Here is a 22,165-nt window from a genome sequence, read left to right as displayed (position 1 = left end):
TGAGCCTGAGCCTGAACCAAAAGATGGTTGCTTACCCAACTGGGCCACCCAGGCGCTCCTGGTTCAATTTATTAAATTCCGTTTGCTTCTAATTGCTCTGTGAAGTGAGATGAAGGATTCCTCAGGATGAGCTGTGAAGCAGATAATTTGGCTTTTGCATCCTTTGCTTCCTTTTTTTAAATAAAATTTCCCCTTTTCTATAAAGCTCCCCAGGCTATCTGCGTGCAGTCCGCCCTCCTTTGTCTTCCAATCCCCTCCAGGAGGGGTACAGACAATGGATGAAGATTGGGAGGTAATAAAATCCCAAGCCCCCCTCCCCTCCCCCTGCCCCAGGAAGCTCCTCGCAGGACTAGGAAGTGACAGGTGACCTGAACGTGGTGCTTTGGCACTTGGGCAACCTTCTCGTTGGAGACACCTTTCACTCTGGCGGGATGATAATGTGGAAGAGCAGGAGAAAGCATCTCTCGAACACTTTCACTACTGTGGGTACGCTTGTTTGCAGGTTCACTTAATCCCTGCAAAGGCCTTGAAATGGAAGGTCGGGGATAATCAGCCATTTACATATGAAGAAGCCCGGGACAGAGCTCGCAGTGCGTGAAAGATCCAGGTCTTGACCTTAGGGTTTGTCTGATTCCGCAGCTAAATCCTTCTCCTCATTATTATGCTGATCCCTTCTAGAAAAAGTTTTCCTTAAAGCTGAGAATATGGAGCAAGAGAGATGGTACATTTGTATCATCTTGGTCATAATGAATTATTCTATTTAGCGTTAAAAATATATGGTTACTTTTGTTTTGTTCTCCAGAATGTTTCACTGAAGAATTAAACAAAATAATAAGCACTTACTCTTTCATCTTCCATGAACTACCACTAAAGGAAATGTAGACAGTTTGTCATGCCTTGGGGTATTCTAGAGAATGATGATTTTCCATATTCTTTATACTAATGAGATGATAATTATTTTTGTTTTTCTTTGTGACAATGCAATATAAAGTCATAATCACCACATTTTGGGAACTCTAAGATGTGTTCAAAGAAAAAAGAATGAAACAAGAATTTCACAGATACAGCATTAGAGAAGAGGTTTTTAAACAAATAAAATATTTTCTGCTGGTAAAGATGGGGCAATAAGAGCAAAACTGCTTTACCTAAAGCTGGGTCTCCTATTTTGCTTTGATAGTTAAAGAATGCTAAGTAACAGAACAAGTTACCTGAAAAATCTGAGTGAAACAATGACAAAAGCTCAAATTATCTCATGGTATCTTTTGAAAAAAAGATTTTGTTTATTTATTTTGAGAGAGAGAGACAGTGCAAGCGGGGGGGGGGGGGGGCGGGGGGGGGGAGGCGCTGAGTGCAGAGCCCAAGTGGGGCTCAATCTCAATCTCATGACCCCGAGATCATGGCCTGAGCCGAAATCAAGAGTGGGACTTAACCAAGTGAGCCACCCAATTGCCCCTCATAGTAACTTTTCTAAATTTGTTAGGAGACCTGCTTATCTTACTATAATTCCTGATGCACATTTTAAAGTGATTGATTTAATAGCTTATCATCTAAATTATATACAAATTTGAATTTGTCCTAGAAGTGTAAAACATCCTGACTTATTCATTAGGCTTGCCTACTATTTTAAAATAATTCTGTAGCCACATTGTCTTCTTAGTTTCCAAAAAATCATTTACCGATGCATAGTATACATGTTATCTCAGAGAGAGATCAAGGCAGTAGAAGCATCTTGCTGCTTCTTCGTAGCCTGTCTAGACAAGTGCAGGAATCCAGACGCAATCTGCCCAAGGCAGCTTATTAATTAGTGAGTGTTCCAGTTGGTGTGGTTTCAGCAGCATCTGACAGGTCAATTCAATTGGCACCAATAGCATAAAAATCCCGAGGTAGGGTGATTCCAGTCTTGAATCTTAAGTCAGTGGCTCATTGCCTTCCCCGAGGATCCAGGTTCTCTTCATTCTTCTGCTGCCCTTTGCTCATCAGGTTGGCTTTTGACCACAGGCTTGCAGAAGGGCTGCCACAGATTCAAGTCAGACAACCCTTGAAAAACACAAGTTTGAACTGCACAGGTCCACTTATACCTGGATTTTTTTTTTAAATATATAAATACAGTACAGTACTGTAAATGAATTTATGATTTTCTTAATAGCATTTTCTTTTCTCCAGCTTTCCTATTGTAAGAATACAGTGTAGAATATATAACATACGAAATATGTGTTAATCGACTATTTATGTTCTCTATAAGGCTTCTGGTCAATAGTAGGCTATTAGTGGTTAAGTTTGGGGGGAGTCAAGTTATACATGTATTTTTCAACTGCCCAGAGTGTTGGTACCCCTAGCTCCTCTCCCCCAGCCCCATTGTTCAAGAGTCTACTGTACTTCACAATGCAACTGTACTTTACAACTTCAAAAGGCTCCCTTGTACTCCTTTTTAAGACTGAGAAAAACTCTTCCACACTCACTATTCATAATTATAGACATGCCCATTCCTAAGTCACTCACTGGCAAGGAAAATGGAATTTCCATGATTGGATTAGATTAATTATGATCCTCTATAGGGCTGGGGAAAGGTCCACCCTTTTCTGAACTCTGCGGTCTCCTGATAGCTGAACAAAATCAAAGTTGTGATCAAAGGGAGGATGAGTGGATGGAATGGCTGCAAAGTGGGTGGTCGGTGTCTGCTATGCTGGGTCAGAGGAAGAGCTTAAAAGGAATCTGCTTCAAAAGCAAGGCTGGTGCTTTCAGGCTATTTGCTTTGTGGGAGGAGAATAAAAGTGAAAGAATAACTGGGCAATACTATTGCTTTTTTCTTTCTGATTTGATATGGCAGTCTCAACCCCTGATGATTTTTTAGGGAAAGATAAAACACTGTGTGACTATGTCTCTCAAAAGGGACAAGAAATTCCCTACACGGAGGAGTCAGTGGTTCCATATTCAATTTGTAACTAAAAGAAATTTGGGGGGGAAGCATAATCGAATCAACTAAAATACTTTCAGTTCAAAGTATCAAAACCCCATTTGTGACAGGCTTACAGAATAGGAAAATCCATCTTTCATCGCAGGAAATCCAGAGGCAGGGCAGGCTCCCATGTTGTTTGATTTGGCTCTTTCTTCTTCTTCTTTTTTTTTTTTTTTGATTTTTAAAATTTATTTATTCAGGAGAGACAGAGAGAGAGAGAGGCAGAGGCAGAGGGAGAAGCAGGGAAGCAGGCTCCCCACAGAGCAGGGAGCCCGATGTGGGACTCAACCCCAGGACCCTGAGATCATGACCTGAGCCAAAGGCAGACGCTTAACTGACTGAGCCACTCAGGCACCCCTGGTTTGGCTCTTTCTATCTCTTGGTTCTGCATTCTTCAGCGCTGGCTTCAACCTCAGGCTGGTGGCTGCAGTGATTCCAGGTGTCACAGCTAGTCAAGGCAAGGTTTCAAAAGGGGCCAAACAGCAGCTGCCCATTAGGAATGGCAAGGCTTTTCCCAGATGCCCCTCATCATAGTGCCTCTCCTGTTTCACCAGCCAGAGAGGTCATATGTCCGCTCCTGACTCCATTACTGCCTGGGGGATGGGCTTAGTAAACATCCAGGGTGTGAGAATTCTGATTTCGAGTTTGTCATCATTGTGATCAGGATCATCAATATCTCCTTATCTCTATAACTCTAGTTAATCGAGATCAGTGGTCAGCAACCTAATCTGGCCCACCACATGTTTTTGTCAATAAAGTTTTATTGAACACAGCCCCACTCATTTCTTTATGTATCGTTGATCTCTGCTTTCATGTTACAGTGATAGAGTTGAGTTTTTGTAGCAGAGACCATATGGCCTGCAAAGCCTAAAATATTTTTTATCTGATTTTTTATAAAAGAAAGAGTTTGCCAACTCTGATCTAGAGTTAATTGCAGTACTTCCTTTTATTTGCTTTAAACTATCTTCTGAAAGTGGCAAGTTTTAAGTAACATAGATTGCCCTCCCCATTGTTGGTGGGCATCTTCCAATCCATTGAGGAGCTGGATAGAACAAAAGGCAGAGAAGGAAGAATTCTCATTTTCTTTCCTGCTTCGCTTTTGAGTTAGGACATCCCATCTCTTCAGCTCCTTCCCTTGGACTGGGGTTTATACTGTCAGCTCCCTTGGTTCTTGGGTCTTCAGATTCTGACTGAATTATACCATTGACTTTCTAGGTTTCCAGGTTGCAAATTGCAGATGGCAGGCTGGGACTTAGCCTCCAAATTACATGAGCCAATTTCTCATAGTATCTCTCTCTCTCTCTCTCTACACACACGCACACACACGCACATACACACACACACACACACATTCATATGTACATAGGTATATATGTATGTGTGTGTGTGTGTGTGTGTGTGCGCGCACATAGGTTCTGTTTTTCTGAAGAACCCTGACAACTACAGAGTGAAACCTAAGTTTATCTCATCTATAGTTACGTGATTAGATATATTTTACCAATTTCCCATGTGATAGAAAAAACCTAATCTACATAACATACCCACATAAAATCAAATCACTGACCTTCCCAACAGTCATGCTGCTTCTGTAGTGGTGTGCTACATTCAGTTTTTACTGATTTTTAAGTGTTGATTGCTAGCATTACTTTCAAAATTTGTTCATTGATCTTGGTAATATAAAATTGAGCATGGTGGGAATACAAGCATGGAAAACCAGCCAACCCTGAGAGGAACTGAAAGACAATCACTGTATCTGGATTGCGGAGAGTAAGAGAGAGACTACCAATCTGAAATCTGTATTTTAGGGAAATCTGTTTTCCAAGAGAGCCGGGAAAAACATGTCAGCCTAAGAATAATGGGGACACATGTGAAGGGTTTTAAACAAGGGAGTATCAGGATTAGATTTGCATTTTCAAAAGACCACTGGCTGCAGATGACAATGAATAGTGCAATGGGAAGAATAAACAGAAGGAGATAAGTCTTTTGGCTTTTACAGTCATTCTGGTGGGAGATTATGGAAGCTCAAACCAGAACATTAGCAGAGGAAATAGTGAGAAGTATCTGGAACCACATCTGAACTCACTGGGGTTCCCAGGAAACACTTCAAGGAGCTTATAATGTAACTGATGAGGTGACTCACAGGTATGAAATCACAGAAACAGTGTATAATTAGGAAGTAAACTGAGAAGTTCAAACTTTGAGGGACACAGGAACTGATAGTGAAAAATGGGTCAGCGTTCCAATAGTTAGGATTTAGAGAGACAAGCCAGAGGCAAAAGGCAGCAGGAGGCAGGACAATGAGGGGAGAGGTCTGTAGAGACATAGCACATTGGGGGAAGAACAAATCTTCTTGGATATGTGGGGTGAGGCCAAATTAGGAGAACTTGAAAAGGCCAGAGTTTGAAAGACTTGGTGTGAGATTGAAGAATGAGCCATTACAAATGGTTTATGTAGGAAGAGTACAAGATGAAAGCAACATTTTAAAAAGGTTAGTTTAACCAAACTCTTGTGGTTAATTAGACTGAGAAAAACTTGCTCTTTGCATGGTTGTTGAATGGTGGACTGGACTTAGGTGGTAGCAATTAGGTATGGAGTTGAGGGATGGATATTAGGAACGTCCAACAGGTTGGAGATGATGAATTTGCTTTAGACACATGATGAGCTTGAAATGATGACGAGAGGGGGTGCCTAGGTGGCTCAGTCAGTTAATTGACTACTTTTGGCTCAGGTCATGATCCCAGGGTCCTGGGATCAAGCCCCTGCATGGGGCTCCCTGCTCAGCAGGGAGTCTACTTATCCATCTCCCTCTCCCCCTTCCCGTCTCCCCCTCCCCCTCTGCTTAGGCTCTCTCTCTCAAATAAATAAATAAAATCTTTAAAAAAAATTATGATGAGTGTTCGAGTAACAAATGTCCAACGGGCAATGTAGACTGGATGATTTTCTTTGCATTCTTCCGCACTGTTTACAATCCCATGTCGTCTTTCCTCATTAGTGTTCCCCAAAGGAATGCTCCATTATTTGCTCAAAAGAAATTTCTGCCTTCTAAAGCACTTGACAAGACTTTACAGAATGAAATCTTTTAATATATCATTTTAATTTCATATTAAATAATATTTGGACATAACAAAATTGAATTACCCAAACTGTCATAGACTTGCTTGTATTCTTTACCAGTTTTAATAAGTAATTACTGATTTTTAGAAAATTTGAACTATAAATAGAATCCTGTTTTAGTGAGCTTGGGGAGATAGAAAATAACCTATAGTATTTAACTTCCATTAAAATTAATGTATATTGCAATCTATAGCAAAACAGCTTCAGGATGTATTGTTGATTTTTATAGAGAAACTCATACAATCATATCTTACTTACTAACCTTCTCTACTTTAGTAATACCCCACTTCCATTGTGCCTTTTTGTCAGAGATGAAAGTAATCTTTATCCCTCTGTCCTCCTGTCCCTCAATTCTCCTGAAATGAACTACCACCAATATACTAATAGAATATTTTGTGGAAAGTTTCAGATTTCAAAGATCCAAACACTACAAATTAGAAACTCCAAAAGAACAATGTCTTTCCTACAGAAATTAGCTCCAGAGTGGATAACAACTGTTGAAGGCATCTGCTAAGTGGGATTTTTAATTTAATGGAATTTGTTATAACTCCATCAGTAAAGTACAATTGCTGGGCACCATCTGTTGTGGCTTTGAAATTGCCTTGCTTCCATAGAACCGGATGTAAGAATCATTGCCATTAAAATGGAATACTGCTTTTTACTAACTTTTCATCTTTCCCTTTATTTTCCAATTCTATTAGAATCATTAAAAAATAAATTAGTAAGAAAAAACACAATCTCAAGAGTCGAAGGGCCAACTCAACAATAAAAGAACAACCAACCTGATTAAAAAATGGACTAAGGACTTGACTAGAAATTTTTCCAAAGACATGCAAATGACCAATAAGCACATGAAAAGATGCTCAGCCTCACTAATCATTAGGGGAATGCAAATCAAAACCACAAGGATACACCACTTCACACCCATTAGGGTGGCTACTACAAAATAGCGAAACAAACAAGCCAGAAAAACAGAGACTTAGCGTTGGCAGAGCCATGGAGATGTTGGAACCCTATGCACTGCTGGTGGGAAAGTAAAATGGTGGGCTGCTACGGAAAACCATATGGCATTTTCTCAAACAAATAAAAACAGCATTATGATCCAGCAATTCCACTTCTGGGTATATACCTAAAAGAATTAAAAGCAAGGACTCAGGGGCGCCTGGGTGGCGCAGTCATTAAGCGTCTGCCTTTGGCTCAGGGCGTGATCCCAGCGTTATGGGATCGAGCCCCACATCAGGCTCCTCCGCTATGAGCCTGCTTCTTCCTCTCCCACTCCCCCTGCCTGTGTTCCCTCTCTCGCTGGCTGTCTCTCTCTGTGTCAAATAAATAAATAAAATCTTAAAAAAAAAAAAAAAAGCAAGGACTCAAAGAGATATTTGTACACCAGCACTCATAACAGCATTATTTACAATAGTCTAAAGGTGGAAGCAACTCAAATGTCCATTGACAGATGATCAAATAAGCAAAATGTGGTATTTACATACAATAGAATATTGGCCTTGAAAAAGAAGGAAATTCTGGCATATGCTACAACATAAACGAACTCAAGGACATTAAATGAAACAACCTAATGAAATAACCCAAATCATAAAAGAACACATATTGTTCGATTACAATGATATGAGTTACTAGGGAGTCAAATTCATAGAGACAGAATGTAAATGGTGGCTGTCAGGTGCTGGGGAGAAGGGAGAATGAGGAGTATAGAGTTTCAGTTTAGGAAGATGAAAAAAGTTCTGGAGATGAATGGTGGTAATGGTAACACAACAATGTCAATGTACTTAATGCCACTGAACTGGACACTCAGAAATGGTTAGAGAAATACACACACAAATTTAGTATATTTTAGCACAATAAGAGACAAAGGGACCTAGAGGAGTATTCTAATGACTGGAAGAATCTAATAAATGGCTTAAAATTGAGTCGAATCAGTTGAATAAATGCATCACTCTGCACATGCACTTCATCAGAGACTGGGCCTCCAGCGTTCATCACACTGCAGTGTCAGTACTGATGGACCTCATGGCGCACAAGGCTGGAAGCAAGGAAGAAAGAGGGATCATTCCGGGGAGCCTTGAGGAATAGGGCTATAGGAATGTCTTCCCAAGAATGATCCCTCATTTTTCTCCCAGACAGGGCCAAAAAAGTCATCTGGAAAGGCAGCTAAGGGAGGCTTCAGAAGGGAGACTACACTGTGGTAAACTCCATCATCCCAATTTTATCCTTAGAACACACATTTCATGGTTAAACTTTTTCCTCTTTAAGAAAATAGACAAAGGAATTTAAGTACGTGTCACATATGCTATTGCTATAAATGTAATACTTTTCCACTGTAGAAATTTGAAAATTCAGAAGAGTAAAACAAAGGAAAATTAACCTGTAATCCTACTACACAGAGGTTGTTGTGGGAGTTAGGGGCTTTCCTTCATGCTTTTGATACATTGTTGGGGATTTTGAAGCTCAAAGATTAAATAAATTATAATTGTAGAGTACTATGTCATATCATTAACATGAAGCAAATTTAAAATATTAATTAGAATCTCACTCTTCCACATCATCATGATATATATATAGTATTATATGTAGATTTGTCATTATTCCCTACTGTCTAAAATAATGGGCATTATAGTCAATTATCTAAAAGAATAAAATATTACTTCTAAAAACTCACAAATACACTTAGAGTCCAAGAGATCTTGTTGTCTCATATAATCCACTTCTCCCAGGGCTCCCTTCCTCCACTGGTTCTCTCAATATTTCTTTGTATGGTTGAACCATAGTTTATTTAATACCTCCCCTATTGTTATTTGATTTGGGGTTTTTGTTTTGTTTCATTTTGTATTAAAAGATATATATGCAAAAGTAGATGGAAGAGATGAAACAAAATTGGCAAAATTTGAAAGTGGAGGATGGGTGCATAGGGTTTTATTATATTGGAATACAAGAACTTTGAAAAAACAAAGCACAGGAGCAAAAGAAAACTTCCAAAATGATAATTAGTATTTCCAGGGCACTATAAGATGATATTACATTCATATAATAAGAATGAGAAAGAAAAAGAACAAAAGATTCTTTCGGAGGTCCAATATATGAATAACAGGAGTCTTAAAAAGGAGACTAGAGAAAGTGGAGGGGGAGGTAAATAACAAAAAAATAATTCAATAATATTTTCTGGAACTGAAGGACATAAACTGAAAAGCCAAAAGATCATGAAACATAATGATTGGAGAAAGATCCACACTAAGGCACATCTTGGGAAATTTTGATAGCCTGGAAACAAAGAGACAATTCGCTGACCTAATCATCTTTTCTCAGTTCCTTACTCTCCTCCTGTACTTTTTTCTTTCCTTCAGCTTAAACTCAATGGTTAATAATTCTAATCAATTCCTTGGATAGAACCTCCACGTCTTTGTCCTTCTTATGCTTTCTCATCTGTCCTGAACAAAATCATAACTGTGGTTAAATGAAAATTTCCTTCCATTCCATTTCTGCCCCAGCGCAACTGAACATAAAGATGGGAAAACAAAGTCATGTTGATGGGTGCCATTTTAAATTCATCATCATTAACCTCAAGTGGGCCCTTCCTGCTGCCCAGCAATCAGATGATATTACCCTCATGTGTTCGCTTTCCCACTTTCCTAGACCACTAGTTCATACTTGCATCTCTTTCCCCCATCCTCCACTGCCTCCTTCCCCACCCACTGTCTGCTGTTGCCCTTGCTTTCTATATTGCTGAGGAAACGGAAGCTGTCAGAGAATTCCCATAAGCCTCACCTTGCATACCTACCTACCCTCCTACATCTGTGCTTACATATTCTGCATTCTCTCCTGTCCCTGGGAGTGAACTAGCCACACTCCCACTAAAGCCATCCCTTTTGCTTGAGTACTAGGTCCAATGCCTCTTAGAAACACCTCTCCAGCCATTCTTCATTTTTTCCCCTTCATTTTTTATCTCGCTTTCAAGTTTCCCCTTTGGAGCATATTATTCCCAATAGCACACAAACTACTGTTATTTATCACTGCTTTTATTTATTTATTTTTAAAGATTTTATTTATTTATTTGACAGAGACAGAGACAGCCAGCGAGAGAGGGAACACAAGCAGGGGGAGTGGGAGAGGAAGAAGCAGGCTTATAGCGGAGGAGCCTGATGTGGGACTCGATCCCATAACGCCAGGATCACGCCCTGAGCCGAAGGCAGACGCTTAACCGCTGTGCCACCCAGGCGTCCCATTTATCACTGCTTTTAAAAGAAATTCCCTGGACCCACACCCTCCTTTACCTACCACTCCATTGGTTTCCTTCCCTTTATAATAAAGGGATATATATGTATAATAAAGTTCCCTCTTTGGAAACTATACTCACCATCTCCAAAGTATTTTCTCCTATGCTTACTTGAATCAAATATGCTTATATTCAACATGCCACCAGGATCATCAATTAACAATTACCTCCATGTTGCTAAATACAATGATCAAGTCTCATCCTACTTGACCCATAGAAGTAGCAGATGCAATTGATCAATCCTTTTTCCTGAATGTACTTTGCTTGTCTTCTAGAACATCACATCCTCCACATTTGTAATTCTATTCTGACTGTTTATGAGTATGTTTTGCTAGTTCCTTCTCATGATCTCCTATCTCTAAAGGTTGAAGGGCTCCAAATCTCAAGGGCCCTTAAACCTCTTCTCTTTTCAAGCTAATCATTCCCTAGGTTATCTCAGCTGGCATCCTGACTTTAAAAGCTACCGATTGCTGACTATTTCCAGATTTCTATCTCTAGTCCTGAACTCCATACTAGTCTATTCAACGCCCTTCTTAGGTTGTCTTTCTAAATTTCTAAATTTCTAGTAAGCTTCCCTAACTTTGCACATCCAAAACTAAGTTCTTAATCTTCCCTTTGAAACCTGTTCCACTTCCAATCTTGCTTATCTCTATTAACGGCAAATCTATACTTTTCACTTGCACAGGCAAGGAAAATAAAACATGGTTCAAGAAAGGAGAATGTTATCTTATTGGATTTAGTAATATTTATATTTGGATATAGATATAAATATAGATTAAGTAATAAGAAAGATCTAACCCAAAATTACAGTGTGATTGTATTCAGAAGATGAAAAAGTTATGTGTGTGTGTGTGTGTGTGTGTGTGTGTGTGTCCCTGAATACAGCTGATGCATGGGTTAACAATGTGAAAGAGTTAAATACTCTTCTTCCATAACAATAGGTCACTAAATAATAACACATAAACCAGTGTTAGCATGGTTTCATAAGCTTTGTATAACTAAGTTATAATTAAATTTATAAAATAAATTTTAAAATAATTTATAATTAAAATTATAAACCAATGTATAACTTTAATAAATTTAATAGACAAATTTTGGTATTGTGTTTGAAATGACCATGGTGAAAGTCTTAATGCTTAATAGCAGATGTTGTGTTCTATGAGTATCAATAGAAAATATGATAAGTCCCACTGGAATATCTATGGGGAAAATTTGGATAGAAATGAATATCTGGGGTTTTTTAAACCTGTTTGAGTTATTAAGCAATACATGTTACTTCTATAATCAGAATAGCACAAATATTTATAAATAAATTTCTAAAATGCATAATTATTTAATTATTCATAGTGATCATTCATGATAATGTATCTCATTTACTAGCTAGAAAATGCTTTTTAGGTGCCTAAATGCTAAGATTAAATTTTTTGTAAAAAAATAAATTTTCTCTTCGATCGATGTACTTGATATTAAATCTGGATTCCTACAGCTTGCCCATATGAAAAGAGTGTATTTCTTAGTTTGAAATACGTGCATGATATTCTTTAAATGAGGCTACATGATGTGATAGAAAAAGTAAAAATGATGAAGCCAAGTATATTAGTACAGTACATACAAAGCCTGAATGAAATGTGCAAAAAATTATGTATTTTCTTAAAGGTACAATGTAACACTTAAATTTCCTTATGAGCCTTCTGATGTATCTATGTTTATATATATGATTTCAAATGAAATATAAATTTAATCAAATCCGTAAATGTTTATTTTAAATGATCTTCTATCTGTAAGTCACTATATACTAAGTTTAATGGGTCATTTAAGGAAAGAAATATTTTTGTTCTCAAATTACCATCTGGCTGAAAAATATGGCAAAGATTGCATGCAAATTGTTTAGCCAGATCTAGAACCTTGGGAGTGATAATGTGTCCTACTAAAAACGTACATTTCCCAGGCTACCCTGAAGAGGATTTGGCCAATGTGATGTAAGGGGGAGTTTTTGAGTTGGGCTTCTAAGAAAGCCCTCTTCCTCTCCTCTTCCACTTCTTATTGCCTAGAACTCATTTGAATGACTATAGTTACAGCAGCAATCTTGGACCATGAAGCAATCTTGATATTGAAAGCCACTCACAAAGCATGACAGAGCAGAAAGGCAGAAGGGGGGCGCCTGGGTGGCACAGCGGTTGGGCGTCTGCCTTCGGCTCAGGGCGTGATCCCGGCGTTACGGGATCGAGCCCCACATCAGGCTCCTCCGCTAGGAGCCTGCTTCTTCCTCTCCCACTCCCCCTGCTTGTGTTCCCTCTCTCACTGGCTGTCTCTATCTCTGTTGAATAAATAAATAAATAAAATCTTTAAAAAAAAAAAAAAAAGAAAGGCAGAAGGAACACTATTCCTGATCACTTCCTACCAGCCCTGCACATCCTATATTCTGATTTCTTTTAGGAAAAAAAATAAATCCATGAACTTGAATCATGTTTCAATCTCTCTCTTTTTAATTTCCCAATGTATCCAATTCTAGTTCTAATTAATATAGGAAATAAGATATAATCAAGCAAAATATTCAAGAATAATATAGAATTGCAGTTTGCTAAAAGAAGAAATGGCACATGTTTATTGTTTATTGAAAAGCACAGATAAAGCATGGAGAGGCAGTATACAATGTCCAAGTGTTGAGTCTGAATCCTGAAAACACGGAGGGAGGTTTTGTATGAGATAAAGGAGCCACTCAAATTATTAGGGAAAAGTGGAATTTTTAATAAACGATGTCAAAACAACTGCATAATCATTTGGAAATGATAAAATTAGATCCATATATCTCTTCATGTACCAGGATAAATTGCAAGAGGATCAGAAATATAAGTGTTAAAAAAAAGCACAAAAAAATAGAATGAAACGTGGATGAATTCCTTCACAACTTGGCAATGAGTAAAGCTTTTATAAATATAATTCAAAATCCAGAAGGAATAACAAAAAAGACTGACAAACTTGATGACACCAAAATTTTAAACTTTTGAATGTCAAAATAAAAACCCCATAAGCAATATTAAAAAGACAAATGAATGACTGGAGAAAATATTTTCAATTTTTGTTATTTCAAAGAGATGTCTCCCTAACACAAAAAGAGCCCCTAAAAATCTATTTTATTTTATTCTATTTTTTTTTTTTTAGAGAGGGAGAGTGGTGGGGCAGGGGCAGAGGCAGAGGAATAGAGAGAATCTTGAGCAGCCTTCACAGCCAGCGAGGGGCCCTACAGGAGGCTCAGTCTCACAACCCTGAGATCATGACCTAGCGGAAATCAGGAGTCCCACAGACCCAGCCACCCAGAGGCCCCAAATCAAACAACAACCCAATAGAAAAATGAGCAAAAGTCATAGCCTGGAAGCTCATACAAAAGAAAGGCAAATAGCCCTTAAACGTATTAAAAGATGTTTCATCTCACTCCTAATAAAAGAATACAAATTAAAAACACACTGAAAAACCATTTCTCATCCAAAAAATTGGCAAAAATCTAAGAACTGCTGAAACCGTTGTAGAGGTTGGGAGAAACCAAACTTCTTATCATTGTTAATGGAGATAAAATTTGGTACAACCCCATGGAGAAAAATGTGGCAATATACAGTGTTCCCCCATTATCCACAGTGTCATTTCCTGTGGTTTCACAATTTTTAGAATAGAATATTCCTCATTTTGAATTTGTCTGATGTTCCTTATGATTAGATTGAGGTTGTACATTCCTAGCTAGCACACTATATAAGTGACATTATGCCCTTCCCAGAGCATCACGTGGGTGGTATTAATTTTAATCACCTCATAAGTGTACTTTTGATTCATCTATTGTATCATTATCATCTCAGGATTTTTTTAAAAAACACATGTTTTAGCTCTGTCCATAGACAGGGTCTGGTCCCTAATGCTCCAGGGGCAATAACCACCCCTACTGCCCAAAGGTAGGTCTCTAAGTGCCATTCACCAATAGAAAGTACCAGAAATTCTTGGAGAAATGTCTACCCTCAGGTCTAGAGTAGAGGATTTACAAGGTGAGCTAGGGGTATCTTATTGTACCACAAAACCAGGAGGTTCTCAAAATCTAAATGAGTCATGTCAAAAGACTCTGGAACCAGCTTGAAAGAGATCTTATAGGCCAAACACAGGACAATCGGAGCACCAGAAAGAAAAAAAGAAATAACGATATTTGGTTGGTATGCATTGACTATACAAAAATCCATAAATCCATGATAATTGACCATTCAAAGGATAAGGATGCTGGGCTCATTGCTCCAATGTGCTTTGTGTCCCTGTCTGAACAGTTGAGCATATTTTGCTTAATCAGACAGAATTCAACTTTTTTTAAAAAAGATTGTATTTATTTATTTGAGAGAAAGAGAACACAAGTGGGATGAGGGGCAGAGGGAAAAGCAGGCTGTCCTCTGAGCAGGGAGCCTGATGCAGAGCTTGATCTGGGGACTCCGAGATTATGACCTGAGCTGAAGGCAGGTGCTCAATCAACTGAACAACCCAGTTGTTCAATCAAGATCCAGCTCAGATACCACTTTCTTTGAGAAGCCTCCCCTAAAAAAATCTGTGTAGTTCATTCTTTCTCCATATTTCAACAGAGCTCATTGTATCTGCTTCTTCAAATACACGTACATACTGTACTGGAATTGCTTGTTTAACTGTATTTTTCTCTCTAGACTGTAAGTGAATAAATACAGGACCTGTCTGGGTTTTACTTATGTTGTTGTTCCCACTGCCTACACACACTTATAGACAATTTTATATTATATATTATATTTTATATTATATAACATTACATTTTGTGAATGAAAGGACCAATTTCAATATTATCCTTTGTTTCTTCTTCATCACACAATGCAGATTTGTCTGTATTTTAGAAAATGATCAAATGCAGTTAAATAGCTGGCTATTTTAGTCAATATGCTCAATTTTTATTATCACCATAGATTTCTTAAAAGATTTCTCCATCATCCATTGCTTTAGCTGTACATAGACTAGAAATATGCCCCACAGTCTTTTTCTGATTTTTATTCTTTGACAATCACTTCCTACAGTATTTTTATTTATCCCAGTCTATTTTCCCCCGCCAACGATCTGTCCACGCACATAGATCTCCTAATGATGTAGGGTGGGAAGTATTAAAGTCAACTGTAACTGGTGGCCTGACCTAGTTGCAATCTTTTTGAAGATAGTAGTTGGTAGTTTGAAATAAATTTTTTAAAATGTCTGTTTGGTACAACATCTGTAACACACCAGTAGTAACCTAACTAGTGTGTTCTCTAGTGGGCTGCCCGTGTCAAATCTCCCTCATGCAGTCTCTCGCTATATGTGGAATCTTATATGTATGTGTGGTTACATCCAGCCTTAGGTCTTTCTGGACTTTTAAGCATTAACACTGAGATGCTAGATATGATGTAAAACATTTGTCAAAGTCATGTGCAAACACTAAAATGCTTCTGGAAATCTCCTCTTACACACAGTGAAAGGACTCTCATTTAGGCCAGGGGCGGTGAGCGTCAGTAGATGCGGTCAGCGCGGCCGCTTCATGCCGTTTGTGCTTGGGAGGAATCTCCCCGGCCTCCGCGTGGAGCAGGACTGAGGTGCTGAGGCTCAAGTGGAAAGAGGTGAGGGCGGCTTGGCCGCAGCTCCCAGAGCTGTGGAGAGATGTAAGGAGGGACCGGTCGCTGGCCGCGGTGCTGAACACGCTCTCACGATGTTCCCAAGATGCGCGGCCGGAAGAGGCCCAGGGGATTGGTGAGATCGCTGGCAGCCGCCAGTCTCAGATCTTAGGTTGTCGATTTCCTGGCTCCGGGCAGGGGGGCATACAGGTCGCGTTCAGGGGCATCACCTCGCAAGTGGCCTCGGACACAGTTCCACGGGGCACAACCCCTGCCCCTCAACAGCAACATCAACAACAGTAATGCAGTATATATATATTTCTATTGAGAAATAACAGTAATGCAGTATATATATATATATATATATATATATATATATATATATATATATATATATACTTCTATTGAGATCCAGCTGTGTCCCCAACACTTGACACCCACTCCCAGTGGTCCTCAAAACATCGTCGAAGATTAAAATAAAAAGGTTGATGACCTTGCCCATGTGAACACAGCTACACAAAACTCAATGATGCCTCAAAAAAATGTTTATTGCGCACTCTTCACGTGTCAGACTCACAGCCTGTGCTCCTCCTCCTTTCCCTGGAACACCCTCCCACCAGGTCGCGTTCCCTTTGCTCTTCCTCCCCCGCCCCAGGTTTGTAGAAGGCAAAGTAATCTCTTACACAACATTTCCCTTACCACCGCCGCGGTGACGGACTGTACAAAGGAAGGGCTGGGATTCAGAACAGAGTTTATTCACACATCTTGCCCTTCATGCTCAGAAGTCCAAATCTGGAGGGAGCCCCAAGTTTAGTTCCTGAGCCACCAACTCGCTGTGTGACCTTGGACAAGTGGCCACACGACTCTGAGCTTGTTTCTCTTGGTTAACACGACTATAGGTTCTAGAATCACCTGAGGTTCTTCCCAGGTGCGCACCGGTCTCTTCTCAGGTGGGAGCACAAAGATTAGGTTTTTGGGTGTTCCACCCCCCCCCCCAGCTCCCTTTTACAAGTCCAGTGGGGCACGCTCGCTTCCTCTCCCCACCAGGTCCATTACCAACTCTTACTCCTTTTCGGGGAAGAACCGGGTCCGGGCCACTGAAGGCGTTCTCCCCGTCACTTCCACCATCCCCGCCCCCACCCCTGGGTGTGACCTGCCCTCTGGACCACACTAACCAGACAGCGCCCAAGGCTGGAACCAGAGCTCCCTTGGCTCTCATTTCGCAGTGTAGGGTCTCCGAGGCCGCCGCGCGCCAGGACGCTTTAGAAACTGCGAGATGCGCTTGGATCAAGAACACGCAGGCGAGGCAGAACTGGCGGGGCTGCCCCGGTGACAGGTACGCGAGTACCGGCCAGCTAGGGGCTAGGTTTGGGGGAGATCGTGGGGGAAAACAGAGGTGCCAGAAAGACCAGTGGGTCACTCTGTCCTTACCACCAGTGCGTGCGTGCGTGTGCGTGTCTCCCTCCCTTCCCCCTCTTTCGCCCCAAGCTCTCAATCTCACTTTATCCCTGAGCTTCTGCCTCTCACTCCCCTCTCTCTCCTCTCCAAGCATCCTCCCTGCGAACCAGCGCCGGCTCCTCCTTCGCACTCTCCCGCGCCTAAGGGGACCTTCTGGGGCCAGCCGCCGCCAGCTTCTCAGCGCAGTCGCATCCCAGAGCCAGTGCAGCTGAACCCGCAGCATGTGGAACGCGACGCCGAGCGAGGAGCCGGGGTACAACCTCACGCTGCAGGACCTGGGCTGGGACGCTCTCCCAGACAACTACTCGCTGACCGGCGAGCTCCCGCCGCTCTTCCCCGCGCCACTGCTGGCCGGTGTCACCGCCACCTGCGTGGCACTCTTTGTGGTGGGCATCGCGGGCAACCTGCTTACCATGCTGGTGGTGTCGCGCTTCCGCGAGCTGCGCACCACCACCAACCTCTACCTGTCCAGCATGGCCTTCTCCGACCTACTCATCTTCCTCTGCATGCCCCTCGACCTGGTCCGCCTGTGGCAGTACCGGCCCTGGAACTTCGGCGACCTGCTCTGCAAACTCTTCCAGTTTGTCAGCGAGAGCTGCACCTACGCCACGGTGCTCACCATCACCGCGCTGAGCGTCGAGCGCTACTTCGCCATCTGCTTCCCGCTGCGGGCCAAGGTGGTAGTCACCAAGGGCCGGGTGAAGCTGGTCATCCTGGTCATCTGGGCCGTGGCCTTCTGCAGCGCCGGGCCCATCTTCGTGCTGGTAGGGGTCGAGCACGAGAACGGCACCGACCCTCGGGACACTAACGAGTGTCGCGCCACCGAGTTCGCCGTGCGCTCCGGACTGCTCACCGTCATGGTGTGGGTGTCCAGCGTCTTCTTCTTCCTGCCGGTCTTCTGCCTCACTGTGCTCTACAGCCTCATCGGCAGGAAGCTGTGGCGGAGAAAGCGGGGCGAGGCGGCGGTGGGCGCCTCGCTCAGGGACCAGAACCACAAGCAAACCGTGAAAATGCTGGGTGGGTCTCAGCGCGCCCTCGAGCTCGCTCTCCCGCGTTCTCTCCTCTCCCCTTGCCTTCTCTCCTTCCCCCTCCTCCCTTCTCCCGGAGCCTCTACCTCCGTCCCCTGTTTTTCTAGGTCTCTATCTGCATATCTATCAATGATTCTCTCCTGTTTCTGTCTTAAGCACTCTTTGGTGTCTTAGTTTCTCCGTGGTGTGTGCGTCTCTCTCTCTCTTTCTCTCTCTCTGTTTTGTTTTTTGCTCTGTTTCTCTCTTTATCTGTCTTCCCCCCCACCCCCACTTTATCACTGTCTTCACTCTCTCTTTTGCTCTCTACCTCTTTCTGTCTTCTTCTTCTGATTTCTTTTTCAGGGAAAGATGCCCCTCGTTTGTATTTCCCTTAAATGAATTTATCAGCCCAGAGACATTGCTTCAAAACTGAGATATTTCATAAGTCTACTGTGGTCTTTAACTGTTAAAGGTGAGGTTAAGCTTCCTGCCTCAGTTTGTGGATATCTAAGTTGCATTTAAAAAGACAGGCATGGGGTTAGGGGAGGAGTAGGCATTGGATGTAGAAAGTATTCAGTGGTAAATTTAACCAAAGATATGATCAATGTGGATAATTCTGTCCGAGATGATTCACTTTTCTTTCAGCATTGTGGTATGCTTTCTGACCTGCATTTTTTAAAAGATAATTGCATCTGTTCTGTTTACCCTGCTGCTGCTTGTATAGCTTTGAAAGGAAGTCAATGACAAATCAGTGCTGGAGTCTCCATTTGTTTTCATGACTACCTATTTCTTCTTGTAGGATAGTTTAGGATAAACTAGGATAAGCTAAGATAGGTAGGCTTCTCCCAACATGAGAAAAAAATAAAAGACTTTGTATAAGCTGACAGGACTTACTACGCCTCCCTAAATGGTCCTTCAAAGAACATCTAGGTGCAGTCTCCAGACTGAGTGTACTGCATATTTACTACATAAATTTAAGTATATGAGTTTGGTACAAGTGAAGTAATACAAAATGTGTTCACATCCAAGCAAAATATTAATTCTATTTGCTTTTTTAAAACCAGAATCGGTAAATTTTATTATTCTTCATCATAGTCCAACATTTTGTATTTATTTGCATAGTTAGTGCCTCTTAGAAGTCATTCCAGGTTGATTTTGTATTTGTAATTTTACAGTTCCTGGAATCCTTATATTAAAGCGATACAGTTTTTTCAAAGAATGTAAAAAATTTTTATTTTCTAGACCAGTGATTCTCACAATATGACTAACAGATCGTAAACCCATTAGTGCCCTCCAGGGGAGTCTACCGGGGCAGTCAATTGCTACTATGCAACTTCGTTTTGAGGATAAGTTTAGTAATTTCCTCCAATTTTATTTTTAAGCTGTCCATTATCCTCACTGGTGTCTCAACACTGATGTTAATTTTCTTTTGCCTTGACCTTAGGAAGGGAATCACTAAAGTGGTACAAGGGCCGAAGTATTATTTGCTGTTATTTTTCCTTTGATTTCTGAATTTTAAAAATTTAATCTAGAAATTCAGAGGTCTTGGGCAAAAATTATCTTAAGTGGGTAAAATGAAGACTCGGATGGATGATAATTAACGTTAGTGGGTTTTATGGTCTTTTGACTTACTTATGTCTACGTAGGTGGCAAAGTATCGGCCATCTCAGTGGTCCTCAATCCTGACCGCATATTCAGTCTTTTGTGAAATGTTAAAAAGAAAAAAGAAAAGAGGAAAGCAGGTGTCCTGGTCTCCTTCCCAAAGATGCTAATTTTGTGAGTCTGTATTACACACAAGAGGAATCCGTGCCCCCAGGAAACTCAGCTACACAGCTGTGGTTGAGTATAACCCTGCACTCCGTGTGTGTTTGGTTGTATCGAACACACATGAAACGGTGGACTGTTGTGAATAAATTGTTGAGTCAATACAGCAAGCTAGTCACAAAGACACTCCAATAGTTGTTAAATAGAAATGATTGGGAAGCTCAATAAAAATGGTTGAACTGTTAGTCCAGACAGACCCAGACTTGGTTAAAAGTAGGAACACGGAAAAGCAGAACATCGTGTTTCTCTGAAGTCAATGGTGAGTCTATACACAGTCAAAACAAAACTGTGTCTTCACAACAGAATGTGACTTGCTACGGCATTTCTTGAGCTCACGCTCTCTTTCCCGTTGTCCTTTTAGCTGTCGTGGTGTTCGCTTTCATCCTCTGCTGGCTGCCCTTCCACGTGGGGCGATATTTATTCTCCAAGTCCTTCGAGCCTGGCTCCTTGGAGATTGCTCAGATCAGCCAATACTGCAACCTGGTTTCCTTTGTCCTCTTCTACCTCAGCGCTGCCATCAATCCCATTCTGTACAACATCATGTCCAAGAAGTACCGCGTGGCGGTGTTCAAACTTCTGGGATTCGAACCCTTCTCCCAGAGGAAGCTCTCCACTCTGAAGGATGAGAGTTCTCGGGTCTGGACAGAGTCTAGTATCAATACATGACCAAGCACACTGCTGAGCAAAGTCATCGCTTATTCGAAACCAGAAGCCATAGCACAGCAGAACTTGGGAAGAAGCTGAAGGTTAATTTTGGAATTAGGAACACACAGCTCTGGAAACAATTGGGAGGAAAGAAAAGATAGAACCTGCAGTGTGTGAGCAGTTTGATTTGATTACACACTCATCAGTGCTCTCATACACTATTTCTGCATATTCACTGTCTATGAGTTTGCATTTTGCTGTTGGTGCTAGCAAGGATTTTGCAATTTGGAGAAAGGACGATGTGCAGAGAGAGCAATTAGGGCCCCGCTTACTCAGTAAATATTAAATCTGATTTACTTTTTCATAATGATAAAAAAATTTTGATTAAGAGAATGACATTAAACTAAAACATTTAAAACATAATTTTAAAGGCTAGAAATTTTCATATACCTCCAGATCAGTGCTGTCCAAGAGAAATATAATGCAAGGTACTTAAGTAGTCAGTATAAAACTTAGGACAATTTTATATTCTTTTTTTCGTACGGTCTCTGAAATGTTCTTTACATTTGCAGTGCACCTTGATTTGGACGTGAAGTTTTCACCAGTAATACTTGATGTATTTAGGTTTCACAAAATTTGCAAACGAAAAAGATTCTTCGCAAGTCTAAGTTGTCCCAACAGACCTAAAAGTTTTCCAATAACTAAAACCACTATAATTTTTTAAATTTAAAATAAGTTAAAATAAAAAATTCAGTTCTTCAAGTTGCACAACTCACCTTTCAAGTGTCCGACAGCCGAACGTGGCTTGTGGTTACCATATTGGACAGTGCAGCTCTAGAGTGTATGTAAGATTATTGTTAATCTTATGAAAATGTTTACAGATAAAACTCATTCCCTGAAATGTTCTTTCTAGTGAACTTAGTAGAATGTTAGCATGATAAATCCTCAAAATTATACCTAAATGCCCTATTCTTCATGCTTGGAAGAAAATGGATATGAAATATGAGATGAATTTTTAAATTAGGTGGAATTACATGTGTTAATATTCAGGAAATGAGATTTTATAAAAATTATAGAAAATTACAAACTGCCTTATTTGGCTAACAAAAATACTTAAGCCAATCGTAAGGCCTGGCTTTGTGAATAAAGGAATAATTTATAACTCACTCTGGAAAGCTTTCAGGAACTTAGTGAACATAGATATTTTTCAAATGGTGAAAAATTCAGAATTCCTTAAATGCTACTGCTT

At 40.7% G+C, this 22,165-nt stretch overlaps 1 protein-coding gene across 1 annotated transcript; it reads left to right on the top strand.

Moving 5' to 3' along the window:
• The first annotated feature begins 17,661 nt into the window (after nucleotides 1–17,661).
• On the top strand, nucleotides 17,662–20,937 carry GHSR (growth hormone secretagogue receptor). Its single transcript, XM_026500544.1, has 2 exons — nucleotides 17,662–18,457; nucleotides 20,633–20,937. Exons 1-2 carry the CDS (start codon nucleotides 17,662–17,664, stop codon nucleotides 20,935–20,937), a joined length of 1,101 nt encoding a protein of 366 aa, XP_026356329.1.
• The last annotated feature ends 1,228 nt before the right edge of the window (nucleotides 20,938–22,165 follow it).

The sequence above is a fragment of the Ursus arctos genome, unplaced genomic scaffold (assembly GCF_023065955.2).
Source record: "Ursus arctos isolate Adak ecotype North America unplaced genomic scaffold, UrsArc2.0 scaffold_4, whole genome shotgun sequence".
In the NCBI taxonomy this organism is placed as follows: Eukaryota; Metazoa; Chordata; class Mammalia; order Carnivora; family Ursidae; genus Ursus; species Ursus arctos.
The sequence above is the reverse complement of the archived record's forward strand: the minus strand, read 5'-3'. Positions and strand labels throughout refer to the sequence as shown.